Source organism: Chelon labrosus (genome assembly GCF_963514085.1).
Source record: "Chelon labrosus genome assembly, chromosome: 15".
Lineage (NCBI taxonomy): Eukaryota > Metazoa > Chordata > Actinopteri > Mugiliformes > Mugilidae > Chelon > Chelon labrosus.
In genome coordinates, this window is record NC_140348.1 from 698,739 (window position 1) to 722,535 (window position 23,797).

Here is a 23,797-nt window from a genome sequence, read left to right on the forward strand (position 1 = left end):
TATTTACACATGGTTTATAAATTATGTAGTTATAAAAAATATTGATACTAAACAATTTTCATGAGATCATCTAAAGTGAAGATTATCTATGCCTTGTAAAGCATTTACAGATTAGATTTAAACAGGCATGCAAACTCCTCACCTTTCGGCGAAATTCGCCGTTTTCAATCCAAATTGGGTGACTTATGTGATTCGTGCAAATCCGAGGAGAAAATATTTGGGGGGGGGGGGGGGCGCTAGCCTACTCGTTGACTTTTATTTTAATATATTTTAATAATATAATAATATAATGTTCTATATACCGTAAATCCTTTAATATTGGCCTGTATTCCATTAGCGGCCGGGTCTCCAACATTGGCCGGTCTCGCTGTCAGCGGAGGTAAATAAAGGCCGGTCTCTAATAGCGGCCGGGGCTATTATTAGAACCATCTCGGCGGGTCAGGGTTTCGGCGGCACGGTGTGGGAGGATCCCCTCAGCGGGACCTCTCCCCAGCGTCGGCCGGCCCCTGCCGGGCGCATTTCCTCCGTGGCGGTGCGCGGCCTGTAAGTGCTCGGGGCGAAGGTGGCTCGTCGGCTCCGGCCGCGAGCTTTACAGCGACCCCCCGCATCTCACCTCACCGCTTCCCTAGGGTCGTGGAATCAGTGCTCACTGCGCCCTCTCTCCGTGCGGGGAGGGACGGGGCCCACTCGCTCCCGGCGCGACTGCCGACCGGCAGCGGACTCACTGTCCTCAGTGCGCTCCGACCGCGTCGCGCCGCTCATTTGTTGTTAATGTTCTGTAAGCATACCATGTTATGGTAACTGTACGTTTTCAATAAATGAACCTAGTATTTTATAGGTTCAAATAGACACAAAATCTTGTTTTTATTAATTCTACTCGTAGTTCGTTTTGCTCAAATAGAAATTAAGGCCTGCCTCTAATTCTGGCCTCCTTCCAATAAAGGCCTGGACCGCTATGCGCTTGAGTAAAATAAAGGCCCGGGCCTGTATTAGAGGAAATACGGTATATATAACCGCTGACTTTATTTACAGACGCGAACACATATTGAAATGTGTTGTCAGAGCCCCATGCTTAGCCCCTATGTGTTTATTAAACATGCACAGACTTTACCCGCCACTTGCAAGCGCTATGCACGTCACCGATCAATACCGCAGTACGTTACAGCAATTCATTAATTCAGTCTTCGACAAGGGAGAAGCAAAAGAAGACGTTCACACGCCGGAAATCTCTCTGTTTTTCACGGCCCCAGAGTTGAATCCTCGTTCAGTCTCATGAATGAGATTATTGACGGAAGAAGTGGAAACATGAAAATTGGCACATTCAACTCCATTCAGACAGTGAAATATGCCCTTCAGGCCCGAGGAAAAACAGCCATTGAGCTGTTCAGGGTCAATGGCTCAAAAGTTTTTTTTTTGGTAAAAATTAGTGAATTTGTAGTCTGTTGTCTTTGTAAATCTCTGTTTACGGGGGGGGGGGGGGGGGTTCGTGGCCATTTCCCTCTTCGCGCACTCTTCTCACCTTTTTGACCCCTGACCAGTTTGCATGCCTGTTTAAAGGCTCAGTTATCTTAACAGAAAACAAGACAAACACAACACAGAGTATTATAAAACAGAAATATTTATTTCAACTGTACACTTAATGTAAAATGAAGAAAGAAACATCTGCAATTTCATAAAATAACATTTTCTGAAGATTTTCAGACAACATAGCTGCAGTAAATTTACACTGAACTTCTACAGTCTGATATAAAAGTACATGTCTTACATTGCTGAATAATTAATGAGCTTCTTCAAATGGGTGGATCAACTTATTTTCTTGAACAATAACAAAAAAATTAAAAGCTTATTAAATAATTACCATAGATGGTGGTGATTTGAGCTCTGACTGCCACTTTTGGCGCTTCATCTTCCATAAATAATCAATGGACCAAGGGAAGTTCCTGCTGGCAGGCATCATCAAAGTAGGACAAAGGAATGCTGTAGCTGTGTGTTTATGAGATGGAGAACTTCCACTGAACTCTAAAAGGTCAATGGTTTTCAATGCGGTGGAACAGATTTTCAAACAAAAAGCTGAAGTGCAGAAAATATAAATATGAAGTGCAGAAAATATAAATATAAAGGCAGCTGAATTTTGACAGTGGAATATTTTATATAATTGTTTTATACATTATTTATTTTTTATTGTATTTCAATGCTTCTATGATCCAGTGTTGACACTGGCAATTTTTATTCAGCAATTCTTACACATTACAGAAAGAAACAAATTAACTGTTATATCATATTGTAGAAGTTCAGTGGCATTTTAATGCAGTTATGTTCTCTGGAAGTCTATGGAAAAAATCTATTTATTTACTGAAATTGCTATTCATTTATGTATATGTATGTATATTTATATATGTGTGTATATGCAGTATGTGTGTATATACAGTTGACACCAGATGTTTACATACACTGTGTTAAAAGACACATAAACAGTTACATCAGACTAAACCTCTCCTGTTTTAGGTCAGTTAGGATTACTAAAATTATTTCTATTTGCTAAATGCCACAATAATGAGAGAGAGAATTTCTTAGAGAATTTTTTATTACTTTCTTCAAAGTCAGAAGTTTACATACACAAAGATTACTATGTCTTTAAACAATGAAGGAAAGCCCTGATGATGATGTCATGGCTTTGGAAGCTTCTGATAGGTTAACAGACAACATTTGAGTTAATTGGAGGCACACCTGTGGATGTATTTTAAGGCTACACCTCAAACACACTGCTTTCTTGTTTGACATCATGGGAAAATCAAAAGAAATCAGCCAAGATATCAGGAAGAGAATTGTGGTGCTCCACAAGACTGGTTCATCCTTGGGTATAATTTCCAGATGCTTGAAGGTGCCACGTTCATCTGTTCAAACAATTATACGCAAGTACAGACACCATGGGAATGTCCAGCTATCATACCGCTCAGGAGGGAGATGGGTTCTATGTCCCAGAGATGAATGTGTTTTGGTCCGAAACGTGCGAATCAACCCCAGAACAAAAGCTAAAGACCCTGTCATTATCCACAGTGAAACAAGTCCTGTACCAACATGGGCTGAAAGGCCACTCAGCGAGGAAGAAGCCATTACTCCAAAAGCAACATAAAAAAGCCAGATTACAGTTTGCAAATACACACAGGGACAAAGACCTTCATTTTTGGAGACATGTCCTGTGATCTGATGAAACTAAAGTGGAACTGTTTGGCCATAATGACCATCTTTACATCTGGAGGAAAAAGGGGGAAGCTTGTAAGCCTGAGAACACCATCCCAACTGTGAAGTATTGGGATGGTAGCATCATGTTGTGGGGCTGCAGGAGGAACTGGTGCACTTCATAAAATAGACGGCATAATGAGGAAAGTACATTATGTGGAAATATTGAAGCAACATCTCAAGACATCAGCCAGGAAGTTAAAACTTGGGCGCAAATGGGTCTTCCAAATGGACAATGACCCTAAGCATACTGCCAAAGTAGTTATGGACAACAAAATCAATGTTTTGGAGTGGCCATCACAAAGCCCCAATCTCAATCCCATAGAAAATTTGTGGGCAGATCTGAAAAGGCGTGTGCGAGCGAGATGGCCTACAACCCTGACTCAGTTACACAAGTTCTGTCAGGAGGAATGGACCAATTCCAGCAGACTATTGCAAGAAGCTTGTGGAAGGATGCCCAAAACGTTTGACCCAAGTCATACAGTTTAAAGGCAATGCTACCAAATACTAAGGAAATGTATGTAAACTTCTGACTTTGAAGAAAGTAATAAAAAATTCTCTAACGAATTCTCTCTCTCATTATTGTGGCATTTAGCACACACACACACACACACACACACCAATACACGTGAACCAGGCTAACAGTGGACTGTCATTCTTCATTGACTAACAGGGGACTTGGGTTTCTGGGCATTTTTAATCAAAAACAATTACATAGAAAATTTACTTTAAAGGCCTTTTACCACATTATTACTTAAAATGTGCTTTTTAATTTTTTTTGAAGAAAAAGCAAAGAGGGTACTTGCATCTTTGAGCGATCTCTACCTATCAAGCAGGGGACCTCCCACTGCTACAGTGACACTATCTGCAGCCATTGTTTCACCTAATGAGTGCCTGTTTACTGCCAAGCCTTTGATTCTTTCAAATGATAATTTAACTTTAATGTTATCAACATTTAAACCTTTCTCTGTGATACAAATATTAAATAATCATGGCCACTGGAATTCTGAGAATAAAAAATGTTTATCTTCAAATTAGGAGTAACTTCGCTGCATGCACTAATTTCAAATGCTGCAGTATTAGCAGCAAAATTGACTTTTATCTGGGATTCATAATAATTAAAAATAAATCTCAAAGTTACTAAACATAAGTGTGCAGTTCATCTGGGGTGTTTTAACCACTGGCGCAGAGTAGTAATGTTCCCAAATCTGTGTACAAAATGTGCCAGAACACATCAGGCAAGATAAGCCATAAGATATTGATGTGGAATAGGCAGTCATTTTGAGTTACGCTGAGCCAAGTTAGATCTGTCTTTGCATATAGTAATCACTCTTTCCTGCATTAGAACATGTTTCCAACCTGATCTGATCTGTCCTCCTATGGAATCAATTACAACCTCTGTCAGAGCTAGTACAACAAGAGGCACAACCGTAAAGAGGACATGTCACCGTTCAAAAAACTAAACAAGAGGGAAAAGAAAAACAACCAGGATGAAGTTACAAATAAAATGGGCAGGCGTAAGATAATTTATTTATATTTTTAATCACTCTGATCACTTTTATTAGACATTCAAAGCTGTCTAATCCAAATTTTAAAAAAAACTGCTGCTGAGATTTTACAAGCCCTGGATTCCAATTTATAATAATAATTCACACATATAGTAATTTGCACATAAAGGGCTGCAACATTTGCTCATACACATTACCAAAAAAAGGACATGAGTCCACTGTTGGCTGGCAAATTATGACACAAGTTCCCTCTTGGATAGCACACAGCGACAGTCACATTCCAGCATGGGTGAAAAGAAGAAATAAGCAAGATTATTTAAAACTTAACTCAATATCTCAACTAAATAATTCAAGAATTAAACATGATTAGTTAATATGTTCTTTGTTTTTGTTTTTGAATACAGCATGATGGCTCTATTAAAGCGTAATTAAAATGAAAAGCTACCCAGAGGGCAACGGAGTACCTGAAAATCTAAAAATGGGGAAAGAAAAGAAAAACAACTAGGAAGAAATAATAAAATGGTTTATAGCCAGATCTTCTATACTTATAGAAGACTATTTGTTGTACTATTTGTTCATTTACATTAGAGCAAAAGGTCCACACTTAAATAGTGTGTAACGACACAAGTCCACTGTTGGCTGGCAAATAATGACACAAGTTCCCTCTTGGATAGCATGGAGCGATACACTCCAAAATGGATGAATAACAGAAAAAAGCAAAATGAATGGTAGTTTTTTGTTTGTTTTGTTAGTTTTTTTCCAGCGTAATAGTCTCTTGAGAGATGATTTAATATGTTTTTTGTAACAAAACACAAAGACTTCCTGACCAGTTTCAAGTTTGAGTTGTTTTAAATGAAGGGCAACCCATGAGGCAGCAGAGAATTTTTAAAACTTAGAAGAAAAAAGTTTCACATGATCTGTGTTTTTTTTGTGTGTGCATTGAAGTAACATCCTGTAGGGTTAAGGGGGGTTAGGTTGGGAAAGAAAATGCTGCAGAGGGACGGGGGAATAAAATGTATAAAATATGTTTGTTTGGCTCCTTTTGATGAACCAATGCTGGTTAAAAAGCGTAGGAAAAGAATATATTAAAAGTTATAAACATAATAAAAACAACATCAAAATAATAAAAAAAGGTAATGACAATTAGTAATAAAATAGACAAACATATTAATGGTTCTAAGACACAAGGGTGTTGTGGTGAGCTTCTAATAAAATTCCATGGTAGGGGATCCCCTCTGAAAGCTGATGCCTGGAAATTGGGGTGACTAAAAAGATAATTCCTCTCTGTGGGTTTAACATAAATAAATAAATGTTACGGAAATTCTTTTATCAAGAGTCACAGAGTCACTGGAGTTTCGTTTAAAAGTTTTACTTGCAGCAAGGAGTTGACACATGCACTACAGCAAGTACAGAGTCAACCGGCAATAATAAGATTACATACACTTTTGTCTAATAGGTGGTCCTGACCTAGTGATGGTTACAGAGAGACAGCCTTGCTAAATTTGTCATAATAAACAGAGCCATAATAAAAGTAGACCTGGCACATCGGTGCCCCACCTGTGGGAAGAAGACGGAAGCAAACATTTTTTTTTTGCGACCGTTTAAACTTGGTATTTTTCCAATAAATAAATAAATAAGGAAACTCATATGGTGAGGCAAAGTCAAAATCAGCATGCACAATACAAATATTTTTATTAAAATATTAATAAAATCACATCAAATCAACATGCATTTAAAATAAAACACACTAAAACAATACTCATGTTGTCCCAACTCCCCTAAAATGGTTAGGAGGAACAGGCGTTGCCATTGCAGACCACGTAAAGTGGCAGCCAAATGGAGCTCTCTACTTGGAGATGGTCCGATGGCTGCAGCTCTTTGAATCCCTCCTTGTCAAGGACGACCATGTAGTTCTCTGGAGTCTCTGTCTGTGTAAGTCCATACTCCTGGTGGTCTCCCTACTCCTCTGGTCGTGCATGCGGAGGTTAGGTTGATGGTTAGGTCCCCGTCCTCTCCATGGAGGACAAAGGAGTGCACTATTTTGAAGACTGATTTTCGGGGTCCCATACTTAGAAGTTTTGGTGGGAAATTTTTCTAGCAGATTGATATGTATACATAGGGAAATACAAATATGTGCAAATATTTGACCCCTCTAGACTTGTTTCTTGGGCCCTAAGACATCAAGCAAAGCCTTCTGGATCTCCAAGTTCTGGTGGCCATCGGGCACCTTTGACACTGTGATCTTGGTGGCTTTGTTGAGAGCGCTGACCCACTCCACAAGGTCCTGCTGATCACTGGCCTGCAGGAAGAACTTCCTCATCCCGGCATTGATAACAAAGCAGAACTCTGCTTTATGCCTCAGCTTAGTGACATCGCTGACCTTAGAAATGTAAGTGAGCTTAAGGGAGCCAACACACAATTTTGGCAAAGGCAGTGATGTCCTTTTCGATGTTGTACTTCTCCATGGCATCCTGCTGCATTTCATCAGACATATTTGTGTTCTTGATCACTGCCTTCTTGTCAGACATGATGGCTTTCTGGCGTCTTTCAGCAAAGTCTTAATATTGGAATGGGGTTAGGCAGAAAATAAAATAAAATAACTAAACTTTACTGTTATGATTCAAACAAAGGGAAAAACAGGTAAAAGGTCCCATGAAGGCCGGTCCTGGCTTTGAAATTATGCGGTTGACATTGTTTGCTCTTATCCACAAGGAGAGAAAAAAGGCAAAGTCCACATTCAGCCTGTCCGCTATTGAGGTGACCCTTTTGGCTACAATTTTTCCACTCAGAGATGTTCTCCTTGATCCATTTCAGGACAGCTGGTTCTGCATACAGGTTATCAAGGTTAGGGGGTAAGGAACTGAACCCGTCTCCCTTGTGGTCCCTGTCTGGTTCGAGGTAGTGGCAAAGCAGCTGGTTGTGTAACAAACGTATACCACCAATTAACATTAGCCCTCCATTCATGACATGGATGCTGTAATCAAACAGAGAGTACATAGCATACCTTTATCTTTTGCTCGTTTCTCCTCTTCTTTTTGTCCTAAATTGGGCACCTGATGGCTTTGACCTTTTTCTGTCCATCTCTGTTTATTTGGCACTCGATTCTACGGACACCTTTCATCAACCTGATAACGGATTCCATAGATTAACAGGTTATTCGCTGTACCTTTTACAGATGCTTCTGTCAATGCTTAAACGGATAATTCCGTGGATTTACAGGTTCCATTTAGTTGAATTGTTCATAGTCATCTATTTTCTTCTAAGTTTTAAAAATTCTTTGCTGCCTCATGGGTTGCCCTTCATTTGAAACAGTCTCAAACTTGAAACTGGTCAGGAAGTCTTTGAGTTTTGTTACAAAAAACATATTAAATCATCTCTCAAGAGACTATTAAGCTGGAAAAAAAACTAACAAACAAAAAACTATCATTCATTTAGTTTTTTTCTGTTATTCATCCATTTTGGAGTGTAAGTATCGCTCCATGCTATCCAAGAGGGAACTTGTGTCATTATTCGCCAGCCAACAGTGGATTCATGTCCTTTTTTTTTTTGGTAATGTGTATGAGCAAATATTGCAGCCCTGTATGTGCAAATTACTATATGTGTGAATTATTTATGCTATAAAACTAAAGAAAGTCCCAGAAATATGTACTGTTCAACAAATTCAACTCTTTCTCCGAGCAAAATGACATAGGTCGCCTATGCAATGGTGGAACACTCATACTCCTCCATGTATACTTTAGGACAGAAAACCATGTATTGCTGATTATTGTGTTTCCTGCTCTGCTTCTCCTGAGGGGAATAAACATTTGCCTAAAATAGAGAGGACTATATTTGTTTGAAGTTTCTGAACTTGTTGAAATTGTTCTGAATTTGGATTGCTTTCAGCAGGATATTCAGTTGGTGAGTTGTTGATTGACCGTCTGGGGGTGGGGGGTGGGGTGTAAAGACTAGAGTGGAGTGGTGGGGGGGTGGAGGGCCAGCAGGGGGTCCAGAGCTGAATCTGTTGCTTGGCTTTGATGTTGAAGCCGGTGATCAACTTCATGTCCCTCCACACATCCCGGGAGTTGTTCTGTTGGAGTTTGGCCTCCAGCTTCCTCCTATAGTCGTCCTTACATTCCCTCAGCTTGACCTTGAGTTGCCACTGTATCCTCTTCAACTTGTCCTCATCTCCAGATCTAAAGGCCTGCTCCTTCTTGTTCAGCAGACCCTTCATCTGGCTGGTGATCCAAGGCTTGTTGTTAGGATAACAGCGGACAGTCCTTGTAGGGATTGCTGTATAAGTTGATATAGTCCATGATACAGTAAGTACTGCCTTGGAAGACCAGTATGTTATAAGTTTATTAGAGATGATATATAGGACAAATCAGATGGAGGCTAGATTAACCCCAAGACTTGCACTGATGAAAAACTGCAAGATTATGTTTTACCACCATAAGATATTGGATTTGCTGCTGTTTCTTACTATCCATCTCCATTTTTGTCATGGGTATAAATACACTAACCTTTAGTTAATTTTTTTTTTCTGATCACGATAGACTGTATCACACAATACTGGGCACATATGATGAAGAAAATCTGAAATGAAACAATTAGGACAACAATATACTGATGGGGCTTATTTTAAGACAGAAAGGGCCACGTAGCCACACAAATTCCAGTAGACCATAAGCATCTTACTGTTGTCCAAAATATTAACCTCAAAACACAGGTCACACTTATTGATGAAATTAAACTCATATATTAGTGTTGCAATTGCTTCTGAAATATTGTCAGTAAAACAAGAAACACAAAATATTTAATCCTAAATCCTGGACTTGTATAGTTTAACTTGTATGGAAATGGGCTGCTAAAACGGACCTCTGAAGGAGTCACACAAAGCTTCTTTCAGGATCAGCACAAATTCTGAAACTTCATCTATTCACTGAGTTTGGTTAACTAGAGTTGTATTGTGTGCCACTGAGATACAAGTGTATAGTTCATTTAAAGTGTTTCACCTCACACTTCAAAAGTGTGGAGTGAACCACTGCAGTTAAAAAGTTTGCTTAGAACTGAGATCACGCTTCTCTGGTGAAATTTTTTTTCACGAAATGTTTATTGCACTGATGAACTTTAACAAAACAAAAAAACATAAGATGACTGAGGAAACTTGTAATGCTGCAACGAGGGCAAAACACACTTAACTATGCACCTCACACTGTTTGTCATCGTGTGGCTTAAATCCAAAATACTTCCACACTGCTGAATGACAACCTTTTATGGGCATGAGTTTGGTTCGGGTGGGTGGATGACTCTCACCACTACCACCTGGGTTTTCGTTGCCATCCATTTAACCCTCCTTATCGCAGACTTTCCTCCGCTCTATCTCTCACTTACTCTTTCCAAACACTCAATTTTTTGCAAACCTTTCTGTGTTAAATCAAATCATTTTCATTTCACGTGAGTTGTGTCTCAGTCTGAATTGGAAATGTCATCTTGGCTATGAGTAGCTAGCAGCCCTGAAGCCCAAGGTAGAGAGGCCCAATGGTTACCATCCCCCACGATGCAGACAGTGAAGGACTGATAGCTTCATTACCACAAATTCACACTCTCTCTCTGCTTGATGTCACTCACTTTCAGACAGCACTCACTACAATTCAACCTTAAAAGTTTGGATCTGTGAGGACCTTAGATGCTGTGTCACTTCACTGTTTCTATGTAGAGGTTCCTGTAGACCCATAAAAAATATGCAACTCTTCCTAAAAAAAAAAAAAAAAAAAGTACAATTACATTGCTTACTACAACATATATATGGTTTATATGAAACATACGAAGAGAATAAAGAATCTACATGCTTAGGAATGTATAGCTGCATACATTAAAGCACTCACCACAATTCAACATTAAAAGTTGGGATCTGTGCTGTGTTATTTCGTTGTTTCAATGTAGAGGTTTTTTTTCTAGCTAGGTAATTATATGAAACATACGAAGAGGATAAATGATCTATTCCCTTATTCCCGAAACATCCATCAAAATTACATTCACATTACTAGTTTAAGAGACAAATTTCTTCAAACAGTGTGACCTAAGTTTTCAGGTTAATATTAAGACATAAGTAATATGCTCATGGTGGCCATGCAGGCCTTCGTGTCTTGAATCATTAATGTTTATTCCAATTGTCCACATCAGCCACAGAATATTTTATACTAGAGCATTTTATTCGTCTGATTAAGTGTTTCAGTTCAGTCTCTAAATGTCTTTTTCTGTACTATGGGAGTGTAAATGTCGCTCCTCACCATCTAACAGGGGACACGTGTCCTTTAGTTCTATCAAACAGGGGAATTAGGGCATTTCAATGTGTACAATGTCCAACTCCACTTTTAAACTGTGCATAAGCCCAGAGCAAAGAAAGATACAACGTCCAAAGGTGTTGCATTTAGTCTCTTAATTAATCATAGGAGTGTTTTGGGCGTTACATGAACTAAAACAGTCATAGTGTTATCTCCCATTCCCCTTACAAGCTCGGTGCACTGGTACTTTAATATTTGGGACAGGTTTGTGATCATTGGTCGACCCTCTGCCTCCTTCATCTCCCAGTACTCTATCTTATCAACAACTGCATCTGACAGCATACAGTATAGGCTACAGAAGCATCCAGTTTTGCTGAGGGACAGGTTTGTGATTGTTGGTGGTATAAAATAGGGCTGTCTATGTCTTTTTCTGTACTATGGGAGTGTGAATGTCACTTCTCACCATCTAACAGGGGACACGTGTCGTTTAGTGCAAAACTTCCAAAATGCAACAAAGACTCCTGTGAACCTTCTGTGAGATAGCGAATATATACCATCCTGGCCAACTATCTGGACAGTGACTGGTCCTTTGGATGAAGCACAAATTGCTAACTAATACCTGGTACTGTGAAGCAAATCTTATAACAAACTTCCTCCCAAATTTGGGTTTTATGTTGGATTACACTGGTGAGGACCATAGTTGTACTGGGTCATTTATATTGGTTGAGGAAAATTTCTTTCCTTGCTTAGTAATTATCATTATCAGTAATTATCAACTTTTGTCTGTATACACTATAAATATGGACATGTAATTCATCAATTTCTCTCAGAGCCAACACAAAGAGCTTTGTGTGTCAAACAATGTTTTGAACTTTATCCTATACAACTAAAGAAAGTCCCAGAAATATGTAATGATCAACAAATTGACATAGGTCTCCCATGCAATAGTGGAACACTCATACTCCTGCATGTATACTTCAGGACAGAAAACCATGTATTGTTGATTATTGTGTTTCCTGCTCTGTATCTCCTGAGGGAAATAAACATTTCCCTAAAATAGCAAAAAATATTTAATTTCCTAAATCCTGTACTTCCAGTATTTGGGAAATATTTTGTGTTTCCAGCGATGGGTCACAACACTCTATTCCCATCCAAATATAACATTTTAAAAGCAATTGTAACACTAATTTAAAAGTTTAATTTCATCAAAGAGTAGGATCTAAATTTCCAGGTCAATATTGGAATATGAGTAATATGCTTTTGGTCTACTGAAGTTCGTGTGGCCATGCAAGCTTGTGTGAAATTTTTTGCAAACCTTTCTGTGTTAAATCAATCATTTTCATTTCACGTGAGTTGTGTCTCAGTCCGAGTTGGAAATGTCGTCTTGGCTATGAGTAGCTAGCAGCCCTGAAGCCCTTGGTAGAAAGGCCCAATGGTTACCATCCCCCACAATGCAGACACTGAAGGACTGATAACCTCATTACCACAGATTCACACTCTCTCCCTGCTTGATGTCACTCACTTTTAGACAGCAGCACTCACTACAATTCAACCTTAAAAGTTCAGATCTGTGAAGACCTTGGATGCTGTGTCACTTCACTGTTTCCCATAAAAAATATGCAACTCCTCCTAAAAAATTAAGTAAAATTACATTGCTTACTACAACATATGTATGGTTTATATGAAACATACAAAGAGAATAAAGAATCTACATGCTTAGGAATGTATAGCTGCATACATTAAAGCACTCACCACGATTCAGCATTAAAAGTTGGGATCTGTGCTGTGTCACTTCACCGTTTCGATGTAGAGTTTTCTTTTCTATCTCGGTAATTATATGAAACATACGAAGAGGATAAATAATCTATTCCCCTATTCTCAAAACAACCGTCAAAATAACATTCACATTACTAGTTCATTCATTCATTTTCTATACCCGATTATTCCTGTTAATGGTCACGGGGGTCTGCTGGAGCCTATCCCAGCTGTCATCGGGCGAGAGGCAGGGGTACACCCTGGACAGGTCGCCAGTCCATCACAGGGCTGACATTACTAGTTTAAGAGACAAATTTGTTCAAACAGTGTGACCTAAGTTTTCAGGTTAATATTAAGATGTAAATAATATGCTCATGGTGGCCATGCAGGCCTTTCTGTCTTGAAACATTAATGTCTTTGTGTTTTGTTACAAAAAACACATTAAATCATCCCACAAAACAAACAAAAAACTACCATTCATTTAGCTTTTTTCTGTTATTCATCCATTTTGGAGTGTAAGTATCGCTCTATGCTATCCAAGAGGGAACTTGTGTCATTATTCGGAAGCCAAGAGTGGACTTGTGTTGTTCCACACTATTTAAATGTGGACCTTTTGCTGTAATGCAAATGAAAAAATAAAATAGATTTCTATAAGTATAGAAGATCTGGCTATAAACCATTTTATTTTTTTTTTATTTTCTTTGCCCATTTTTAGATTTTCAGGTCCTTATCACTCTGTTGCCCTTTGAGTAGCCCTTCATTTTAATTACGCTTTAATAGAGCCATCATGCTGTATTTAAAACAAAAACAAAGAACATATTAACTAATCATGTTTAATTCTTATTTAATTATTTAGTTGAGATATTGAGTTAAGTTTTAAATATTCTCGCTTATTTCTTCTTTTCACCCATGCTGGAGTATGACTGTCGCTCTGTGCTATCCAAGAGGGAACTTGTGTCATAATTCGCCAGCCAACAGTGGACCTTTTTTGTTTTTGGTAATGTGTATGAGCAAATATTGTATCCCTGTATGTACAAATTACTATATCTGTGAATTATTATTATAAAGTGGAATCCAGGGCTTGTAAAATCTCAGCAGCAGTTTTTTGAGATTTGGATTAGACAGCTTTGAATGTCTAATAAAAGTGATCAGAGTGAATAAAAATATAAATAATCTTACCCATTTTATTTGTAACTTCATCCTGGTTGTTTTTCTTTTCCTTCTCGTTTAATTTTTAAATACTTATTAATTAAATATTGGGTGTTATTTTATTTTGTATACTATTTTGTATACTATAATACTTAATTATTATATAATACAAATTATTTTGCTGCCTTGTGGGTAGCATTTTGTTTAAGACAGTCATAAGCTTGAAACTGATTAGGAAATGCACATTAAGCTTTAGTTTCACACAAGTATCATAAATTAAATTTAGTTTCTTTTATTTATCCATGCTGGAGTGTGCCTTTTGCTCTATGCTATCCAAGAACGAACTTGTGTCATTATTCGTCAGCTATCAGTGGACTTGTGTCGATCCATGCTATATAAGTGTGGACGTTTTTCCGTAATGTACAACAACAAACAAATTATATTCCTTTAGGTAAAGACTGAGCATACACGTTGAAAACTGACATCCAGGCCTTGTGAAAACTGGTTTGGTGAGTATTTTGAAATGGTCTACGGTCTAGTCAAAATCTGATATTAAGTCAGACTCTAAATAAGGTATTACTGCTTACTTAAAACCGAAAAGAGGTTAATTCGTCTGACCATTTTATTTCCAATTTACTTAATCTCCTGCTTCCTGGGCAGTCCTTTATTTTAATAGTGTCAAGCTCGAAACTTATCTACTTGATATCTTCTAAAGCTGAACCTTTATATTTTGTTTCAAATGCATGATGAATTGTGTTTCAATAGAGTGGTTTCTTCACTACGTAGTTTGATGAATAGCCCTACTACTATCTGAATGACTGGCTGGGGCTGCAAGCCATTCAGACAATGGAGGAGTGTTAAGAAACGACGCGTGTGAATGACGTGTGAAAATCCATGCTCCAGTCAGCAGAGGCACCGCTGAGTATGGGGTTTAACACTCACATACCTGCAAGTCCCCACTTTGCTTAATATTAAAAAATTTCACGAGAGCGTCTTAGACATGATTTTAGCTTGATTTAAGGCATAACAAACAGGGGACTTAAAAAATGTGCCCTGTTCAACTGTAAGTCCCCTGTTTGTTGGTGTGTAACGACGCCGATGTCCACTGTTACGCTGGTTGACAAGTGCACACATATATGTGTGTGTGTGTGTGTGTGTGTGTGTACATGTTATAAAGATACTTTTGAATTTAAGAATATATTAAGAATAAATAATTTATAAATGGCTTTCTAATGTCTATTAATGTAGGAGTGATTTATAAATGAATGGAGTCTTTACTAATCTAAAACTAACATATGGTGCAGTTATTGAGTTTTGGTTATGTAATAGACTAAGATGTTTATCTGATCAGTTGTGCTGTTGTGTTTTTCCTTCCGTCCAACCAGGGTCTTGACTTTGAGAGGACCAGCAAGCACACTCTGTTGGTTGCAGTGGAAAATGAGGTTCCTTTTACTACTCCACTGCCCACTGCCACTGCCACAGTGGTGGTGAATGTGCATGATGTCAACGAAGCTCCAGTCTTTGACCCAATAGAGAAGCTTGTGTCAAGACGGGAAGACCTTGCCCTCCGCAGTGAGGTGGCTCATTACACTGCTTCTGACCCAGACACCACCCAAAATCAGAAAGTCATGTAAGATCAATCCAATGAAATAAATTTTAACACGTATTTAAACATAAGAGAAAAATTGAAAAGGAAAAAAACTCAGATCTTCGAAGAGAAATAGGTTAGTTTCGAGGGAAAGAGTTTCAAAATCTCTGAATTATTTAAAAGACCTCGTCCAACTCCCTTAGAAGCTATTTGGATGAGTGGCAACATGTCTTCTAGAATTCTAGATGACCGCAGCAATGACCTGCCAGGCACATTAACCCTGCAACTTTAGTGAGGCACTCTTGAAGTGGTAACATCTGAGAAAGTTTCCCAATGTCGGGAAAGAAAAGATGAAGATATCATCTAAATACCTGGGGATGGAGAAAAGATGAGAATGTAATCTAAATACACAAACGCAGAGGTTAAGATCCTTCTTATCCACAAAGAATCTGGCACAAGGAGGATGAAGAGAAACTGATAATCCTTGCTGTTACTGAGTTATTGTATTTATCTAAAGAGAAGTTGTACAAATGACTAGATGGTAGCGGGGCGCCCGGGAGAAGGTCAATGGCACAGGCGTAAGGGCAGTGCAGACAAGGTAATGCCATCCAAAGAAACCTGGTGATTAGATAATGAATCTATGAGATGTTTAGGGCCAGATACAATGACCTTTATGTCTTTAAGGCATGCTTGGAGTTTAACCAGCTGATTAGTTTCATCTGGTTTCCTGGATAAATATAGCTGGGTGTCATCTGCATAGCAATGGAAGTTTATGCCATGTTTCCTAATAATATTGCCTAAGGGAAGCCTTTATAACGTGAAGAGTATTGGTCCTACCACAGAATGTGGCTTCTGTTCTAAGTGAAAAGAGATTGTTGAATAACTAAGAATCTTAGTCCTAGAAAATCTTGGCTGGTAGAGTTTAACAAGAGTTTCTGAAGAGCTTATGCCTACAGGGTATGACACACAGAAAAATGACACGAAAGGAAACTTAAAAAAAAAAAAAAAATGGTAGTGACTGGCTTACATAGGATTTACTTCTTTTCTGTTACTTTCCTGTCAATGTCCAGGTATAAAATAATCAGTGACCCTGCGGACTGGCTGAACGTGGACATGGAATCAGGCTTGATAATGCTGAAAAGCATCATGGACAGAGAGTCCCCCTTTGTCAAGGACAACAAATATACAGCACTCATTGGTGCATATGATGATGGTAAGTAGGAAGCAAACAGTCACATACTTATCCAGTTTTCTGCATTGTTTTTGCAATATAAACTTTCCCTAATGCTTAATTATGGAGTTTATCTTGCAATAAATTAAGTGTTTGGTTCCTTTGGTGTATGTATGTCTCTACCTATCACCAGATGAATTCTCAGCAACAGGAACTGGTACTTTGATAATTCAACTTGAAGACATCACTGTACCCACCATTAGGAAACGTTCAGTCAAGGTGTGTCTGCTTCCCAAATACCTGGCAGGTATTATGTATTTGAGCAAGTTCAGTGCTGAGTAATTTTAAAATTGCAAGTACAAATAGTTTGGGTCAAAACTGAAAAGTTTGTATTCATTCTAATTTTATCATGATCAAGTTATGCAATTTAGCAAGCTAGCCTTAAAAAACATCCCAAGAGAAGCTCCTCACACACCAACATGCAGTCATGTTGATGTATAAGGAGCTGTGTGTGGTGAAGTTTATGTTCCTCAATCACAGATGTCTTACACACGTAAAACCACACTGTTCTCGGTTCTGGAGCAGTGGTAGATATCCATTGAAATATAAACTAACAACACGAGTGTGTAAATAGGGAATGGTTCAGAAAATGGTTCAGAAGTGACTGTGTGTACTATAAATACTGCCAATATTAAGTGATTAGCATTTTTTTTGTGTGTGTGTGTGTGTGTGTTAAATAAAATACTGGCATTTGTTTATTTGGATTTCATGCTCTGGAGTTCTGAGCTGCCCCTCCTGCAAAATGACTTGTTTGTTAAAAAAGCAAAGAGATTTTACGACAGAGACAATTGAAACACATGCACAGAGGGTGAGGGAGCTGCAGCCTTATCATGTGTACACTTCCCATGAAATATGAATAAGGGTGGTAGGTTGGAAGCAAGAGGAAGACTTATACACATGCTTTGTTCACTGATCTTTGTTCTTCTGATGTTAATATGTCTGTTTTCTCACCAGGTGACTTCCTGGCCACAAGAACTGGTACAATGAAAAATACATGACCAGGGTGTGATTTTGCTCCCAACAGAAGAACCGTTGTCATGTAGTGTTTTGTATTTTGGGGGTTTCCAGAGCTTTTCAGCTGCACCAATTTTTATACTGTTGTTGCATTTTTTTTGTGTCTGACTGTGGTATGGGAGGCCAGTGCATCATGAATGTATTTATAGCTCCAAGTCAGGTGAAATTTAAATTTTTTGTCTTGCCTGGCCAATATAAAGAATACAACCGTGGAACACAAATGATTGCTTTTAACACCAGGAAGATGATTTTTATGATCTCATATACTTACTAGTTAAGGATGTACAGTGGCCTCAAAACGTGTTTGGACATAATCTATTGCATGAGGTAACTAAGTGTAGCTAGTTTAGCAAACATAAAAAAAATGTGGTTTCAGGAATAAAATATTAATGATAATTGTGCAATTCACAATAGACAAATGATATGGACATCTATTAGATGCTTCATGTGGACATGGGATCAACCAGTTTCTGTAACAACTCTGGTCAAAGTGTTCTTTATTTCAACCAGTCAAGCTTTTGGTTAATCTGTACTAAAGTATCAACAAGCTGACATTCTCAACATACACTTTATTACCCCTTGTGTAAGTTTGTACGGGACTCTGAGTCACTGTCACACAGAATCTATCCAAGACATACAGTAGCTGCTTCCAAAAGTCTGAATAAAAGGTTTCCATGATAACCATGACATTATCAGAAAGATAGTGTAGGAAGAGATTTAAAATATTTAAAAACGCAAAGTTCTGACATGTAAAATAAAATACTGTAGTGCAGAATCTGAAGTATTATCAGCAATCAAATTGAAGGGGATTAGTGGCACTGACCATGTTAACTTTGAAAACATGCTTACATTTCCCTGAGCTGTATCCGTCCACTGAAGCGGAGTTCAGATGATACTCGGGTGAATTTGATCATCTCACCTGAGGCAGCTGTTGTTCACCAGTAAAAATATGATTGCACTGTGCATGATGATACATGGCATCAGAACAAAGAGAGTTTCAAATTGTGAGTCAAAGAAAAGAGGGAAGTTTTCAGCAACTGTAAAAACTATTTTTAATATTTTAATACAAATTATTTTGATAAAATTAATAAGATAAAGTAATAAAATCACTGAAAAAATATAAAACGAAAATGTGGCACACTTCTCAGCACATACTTTTGTATCAACAGATGCATTGTCTCAATAGACCCAGTTAGTTGTAATACCAAACATCTCGAGCTTTTCATTTTGGTCTAAATGAAGTTTATGACGCATGTAGGGAGTTGGATATAAATTACGAGCACCCTGGGGGGGAAAAAAAATACACCATCTTTATAAAATGTTTTTATAACAGCAAATTTGTTCGTTTACATTTGAACATGTTTCACGAGCACAACATAACACAGTTGTATTGCCATAGATTCTATCATTAAAACGATAACTGTTAAGTTGATGCTTTGGCTGATGGAGCTCTCAAAAGGTTCTTCCAACCCGACCTTCTCCCGCATGCAGCCCCAGTGTCGACAGATAGCCGGTCATGAACTTCTGGCGTCACGTGATGCTCGTGCTTTAAAAGGTGTAAGCTGATAATGATAACCACGTGGATACCTCGCCCGTGGGACCAAATTAACACTCTGAGAAACAGACAAACAACATTAATTATTCTCCTGAGATTGTTATCGTGAGAAAGCAAATGTTTTGACAACAGCGACCCCTACTGATAGGTTTATATGAGTGAGGATAACTGTCTGTCATTGTCAATCAAACCTTAACAGTTATTGTTTTAAGGATAGAATCTATGACAATACAGCTGTTTTATGTTGTGCTCGATTTTAGTTTAAATGCTCAGCTGTAAACGTACAAATTTGCTTGTATTTGCGATCGTGGCGGCTAGCAAGCTAAGTTATGTTTGTTAACGCTCATTAAAAAACTTCCGGGTCACGTAAACCCGACCAATTAAATATTAAAATCAAATTCAGTCCTGTGCCCTGTTTTTCCATTTCGTATTTTTGATCTGAGCCTAAAATTGAAATATGAAAAACAGCCAATTTTTTTTTTTTTTTTTAGATTAGATTAGGTTAGATTAAAAAACAAATAACAAAATAACAAGTCACTTTTTCATTTTTTCATTTTTGATTGCTATTTGAAAATAGAAAGAACGAATGATACACGGATTGGATTAGCTCACTTAACTTGTTTTGTAATTCCTTTTATCAAACCAGCTAAAAAGACCTCAACTCAGGTATATTTTAATAATCAGAACATCCAAAAACTTTTTTTTGCCACAGTGTGTTCGAAATACTTTTTGTGGCCACTGAAAATCTTTTCTTAATGCTGTAGTCTATGTTAGTGAACAGTGAACTCTGATAGTAAAGAGATTTTGATCGGGAAACAAAAGAAATGTGTATGTTGTCAACGTACATTTTGCTGATATGTTCAGTACTAGTACATGCCACACATGTCAGATACAGACTTTTCCTCATTATACTATGGCCTTGTAATGGCCTCGCTTTTATATAGCGCTTTTCTACTAACAGAAAATGTAATCATCATGTTCCTATTATAACATGTTGGCTTTTGCATCATTGTTGTTGATGTGTTTTCTAGGTGCAGGGATTGTTCTACAAGCACAGTTTTTTATGTCTCTGTTAGTGGGCCCTTTTCCCAGCAGACCTTTTGACTTGTCGGCAACATTTTAAGGCAAATCCATATATTTCTGCTCATCTTAACAATAGCTGCATCCTATCCAAGTGTCCTAGTCAGTTGCGGCATTGAGCCAACACACAAAACATAAAGCTTTTTAACCACACACATTTTAACTTGTGATGCACAAAAAACACATATAAGGATAACACTAAAAGACAACTGCATCTAATTTTGGTGGGCTAAAGTAAAAGTGACATGCTTCTGATCTATCATCTCTTGAATTTGAACTGCCTACATTTAAATAAATGTGATCTATATGTTGGTGATCTGTAGTCTGCAGCTTACTTGTGTCGATGATGTATGAACTTGAAAATTGATAGCAAAGAGTTGACTAACATCAAAGTTAGGAAGTAGGTGCATAAGTTTTAGAAAGATCCAACACCTTGTGTGCAGCTATGAACACTTAATTAAATTATGTTCCTCAGTGCAGAGAAATAAAGAAAGTGATATTTTCTTTCCATTTAACAAGATTAAAATAAACGTCTTCATTCCTCATTCTGAAAACTTTTATCTCCACAGTGATAACAGTGTGGCTTGACCACAAGGTGGCACCAAAGAGATGATTGAGCGTTTTAGCAGCCCTGTGGAATAATTTAAAACAGGAAATACCTTTCATTCCTACTCATCTTAATACCAAAGCAATTAATGACGGTTAACTCACAATTACTCCAGATGTTAACTGATTTGCCTCAAAACTTGATGATTTCCAGTCATGCATTTGTGTCATATTAAGAGACGATATTAAGAGAAAAATATGGAAATAATAGTCGTGTAGTTAAGTTATGCAGAACACCTGTTTGGTGTTTCTGTTGAGCTAAAACAGGATTCTTTCAGCAGTAGCAAACAAATGCCCCCATCTGCAGTTTTTAAAAATGGCATAAGGATCTGTGGGTCAACAGCAGGGGCGGACTGGGACAAAAAATCAGCCCTGGCATTTTGGACCAGACTGGCCCACCACATTTGATAACGCACACTTTTTTGGTCTTTTCAGTATCTTGAATGTGTAGACTAGTGTGGGTCAAGGGCCGGTGGTTAGGAAACAAACTCTTGAACTCCACAGCATAAGGGGTTGGTGTTTAACAATGTGATTGGCCCAGCCCAGTGTCAATTGGGCTGCTGATCTACTGGTTTTATGGGCTGGTCAGACCAATATAAAAATGAATATATAAAAAAAGTGAAAATGCCTGGTATGCCAGATGGCCAGTCCGTCCCTGGTCAACAGTGAACTATTTCATCAACTTTTCCAACTAGAATTACACACAGGAAAGGACGGTCTTCACAGGTTTGTCATTAAGTGTACACGCAGGGATACATGGTTATGCAACACTGGACAGCTGGATGATTCAGGCTTTGCTGCATATCAACAGTGTGTCACTACAAGTCGCAGCCTGCTCATGGGTAACGCCCTGTTATTTAAAGATCTGCCTTTCTGCTGCCTTTCTGGCACAGTCAGTCACTGCTCAGGTATTCACATAGTCCCTTTCCCCAAATTGGTACTCACATTAGGTAGTTTTCAAACAACTGATCTTTCTGTCATGCCTGTGTGAAAAGGAATATAACCTAATGCACTTAGGTGGTTAATGATTCTTGCACCACGGCCTTTTAAACAATTTGGTAACAAGGTGACAGCATAGTTTCTAGATAAGAACTAACACTGTTTTTCTGTTTTGGTAGTTTTGGGGTGGTAGTATTTTGTTTACTTTTCTTTTTATATTCCTGTTTTATCATCATATTTGACTTTGTTTTTATCAGAAAATGACGTTATGGGACGTGTTTCAACCGACAGAGAAAAATATCTCTGCATGAAATCAGATAGTCCTCCAACCAATCAGAGCACCCTAGTATGTGACATGAAGCAATTAAGTAGTTCCTAATAAATCCCTTAATGTGCTATAAAGTTTTTTTTTGTCAGTACATTTTACCACCACATAATGCCCAGCCAAACGATCTGCCTGGCAATGTTTTGGCACTACTTTAAATTTGCTTGCAAACCAGCAGAACTACTATAAACTGGGCTACACAAAGCAACATTCTATTTGTGTTTTCTTCTGGCCCTCATACAAACTGTATTTTTTTGTCTTTTGCAAACAAGATCAGACTTGTCAATCTGCCCAGAATAGTCTTGGAACTTGAACCATGTTTCTCTAAGTCTGCTGGGTGCAGTGTTTCATAAAGTTTTAAATAACTTTGAATAATACGGCAAAATGAGATGTACACTGAGAGTGAAATAGAAGAATGTGGTAATAGTAGGTTTTTTAGTTGCTAGGGACATAGAGATATCACTTCATAAAGTGGATGTGGAATGTTTTAGCATTTAACAGTTGCTTATTAACACACTGAGCAGACACTGAGAAAGAAGGTAATGGATGTTGTGTTCCTAGCCACTAGGAGCCACTATTCTCTATTTTTTTTTATTTTTTTTTTTTTTTTGCTGCTGCTGCTAGTTGTTAAGAGCAATGAGACTAAGCCAGAACACTGAAACCTCAAAATAAAGTAATAAGCTAACATGATGTGTTAAGGAGATGATCTTCTGCTTATATTCTAAAAATGAACTTTAAAAAAAAAAATATTTCTTTATGTCTACAAAAAGCTGTGACTCTCTTTACAATAGTGCATGATCAGACCTCCAGTAACAGTTGAAGTATGCATGATGTCCCTTTCTTATGTATTTCTCCATGTTTAATGAGTAATGAACCTGTTCCTGTAAAGCAGGTCTCTGGCTCTGTTGCAATCAGCCTGACGGTCTATTGCAGCCTCAGTGACGCAGTTTATGGACTTGATAAGACATCTTCCTGCTTATGTGTGACTATGTTCACTTACTTTTGCACTGAAACAGAAACTGCACAGTTTGGCTGAGATTTACTAACAGTAAAACTGACTGTCAGTTTTACTCAAAACCACAGTGGGCTGCTAGGTTAAAACTTAAGAGCCATTCTTTGCTCTCTGTGTTTACTAATGTCAATGACTGTAATTCTAAAGTGGAACCACACCTACACTCACAGAGCCACGACAATAGACTAGTTGTTAAACACACACAGCAAGGATAACAGAGGTTAAGATGCAGGGTGTGGATAGGAGGAGATTTCTCAGAGATAAAATGCAGACAGGCCTCGTCCTCAGGCAGTCTTCAAAACACCCAGATGCCTTTTTGTGGTTTAAGTCTGTATGTTTCCATTTTCTTATGTTTTGTCTGATTTCTTGTCTTATATTTACTGATAAACAGAAACCATGAACACATTCGTTTTAAAAGAATCCTATACTTTTAAAGCTTAAAATATAGTCACACTAGTTGAGGACATTACAAAGGTTAAACTGAAGGAAAGCCCCCCGAGGTTCTTAAGGAGTATTCACAACAAACATG

The 23,797-nt window shown here is 38.0% G+C and overlaps 1 protein-coding gene across 2 annotated transcripts in view; it reads left to right on the forward strand.

Moving 5' to 3' along the window:
- Positions 1-20,702, forward strand: part of LOC311500298 (cadherin-1-like) — a 71,231-nt gene extending 50,529 nt beyond the window's left edge. For both annotated transcript variants that reach the window (XM_084561610.1, XM_084561609.1), the window contains exons 11-14: positions 15,304-15,548; positions 16,577-16,719; positions 16,871-16,956; positions 17,692-20,702. In XM_084561610.1, coding sequence (XP_084417736.1) covers positions 15,304-15,548; positions 16,577-16,719; positions 16,871-16,956; positions 17,692-17,724 — 507 coding nt within the window. In that variant the 3' untranslated portion in view covers positions 17,725-20,702. The remainder of the gene's footprint in view (positions 1-15,303; positions 15,549-16,576; positions 16,720-16,870; positions 16,957-17,691) is intronic.
- Positions 20,703-23,797: the final 3,095 nt, after the last annotated feature.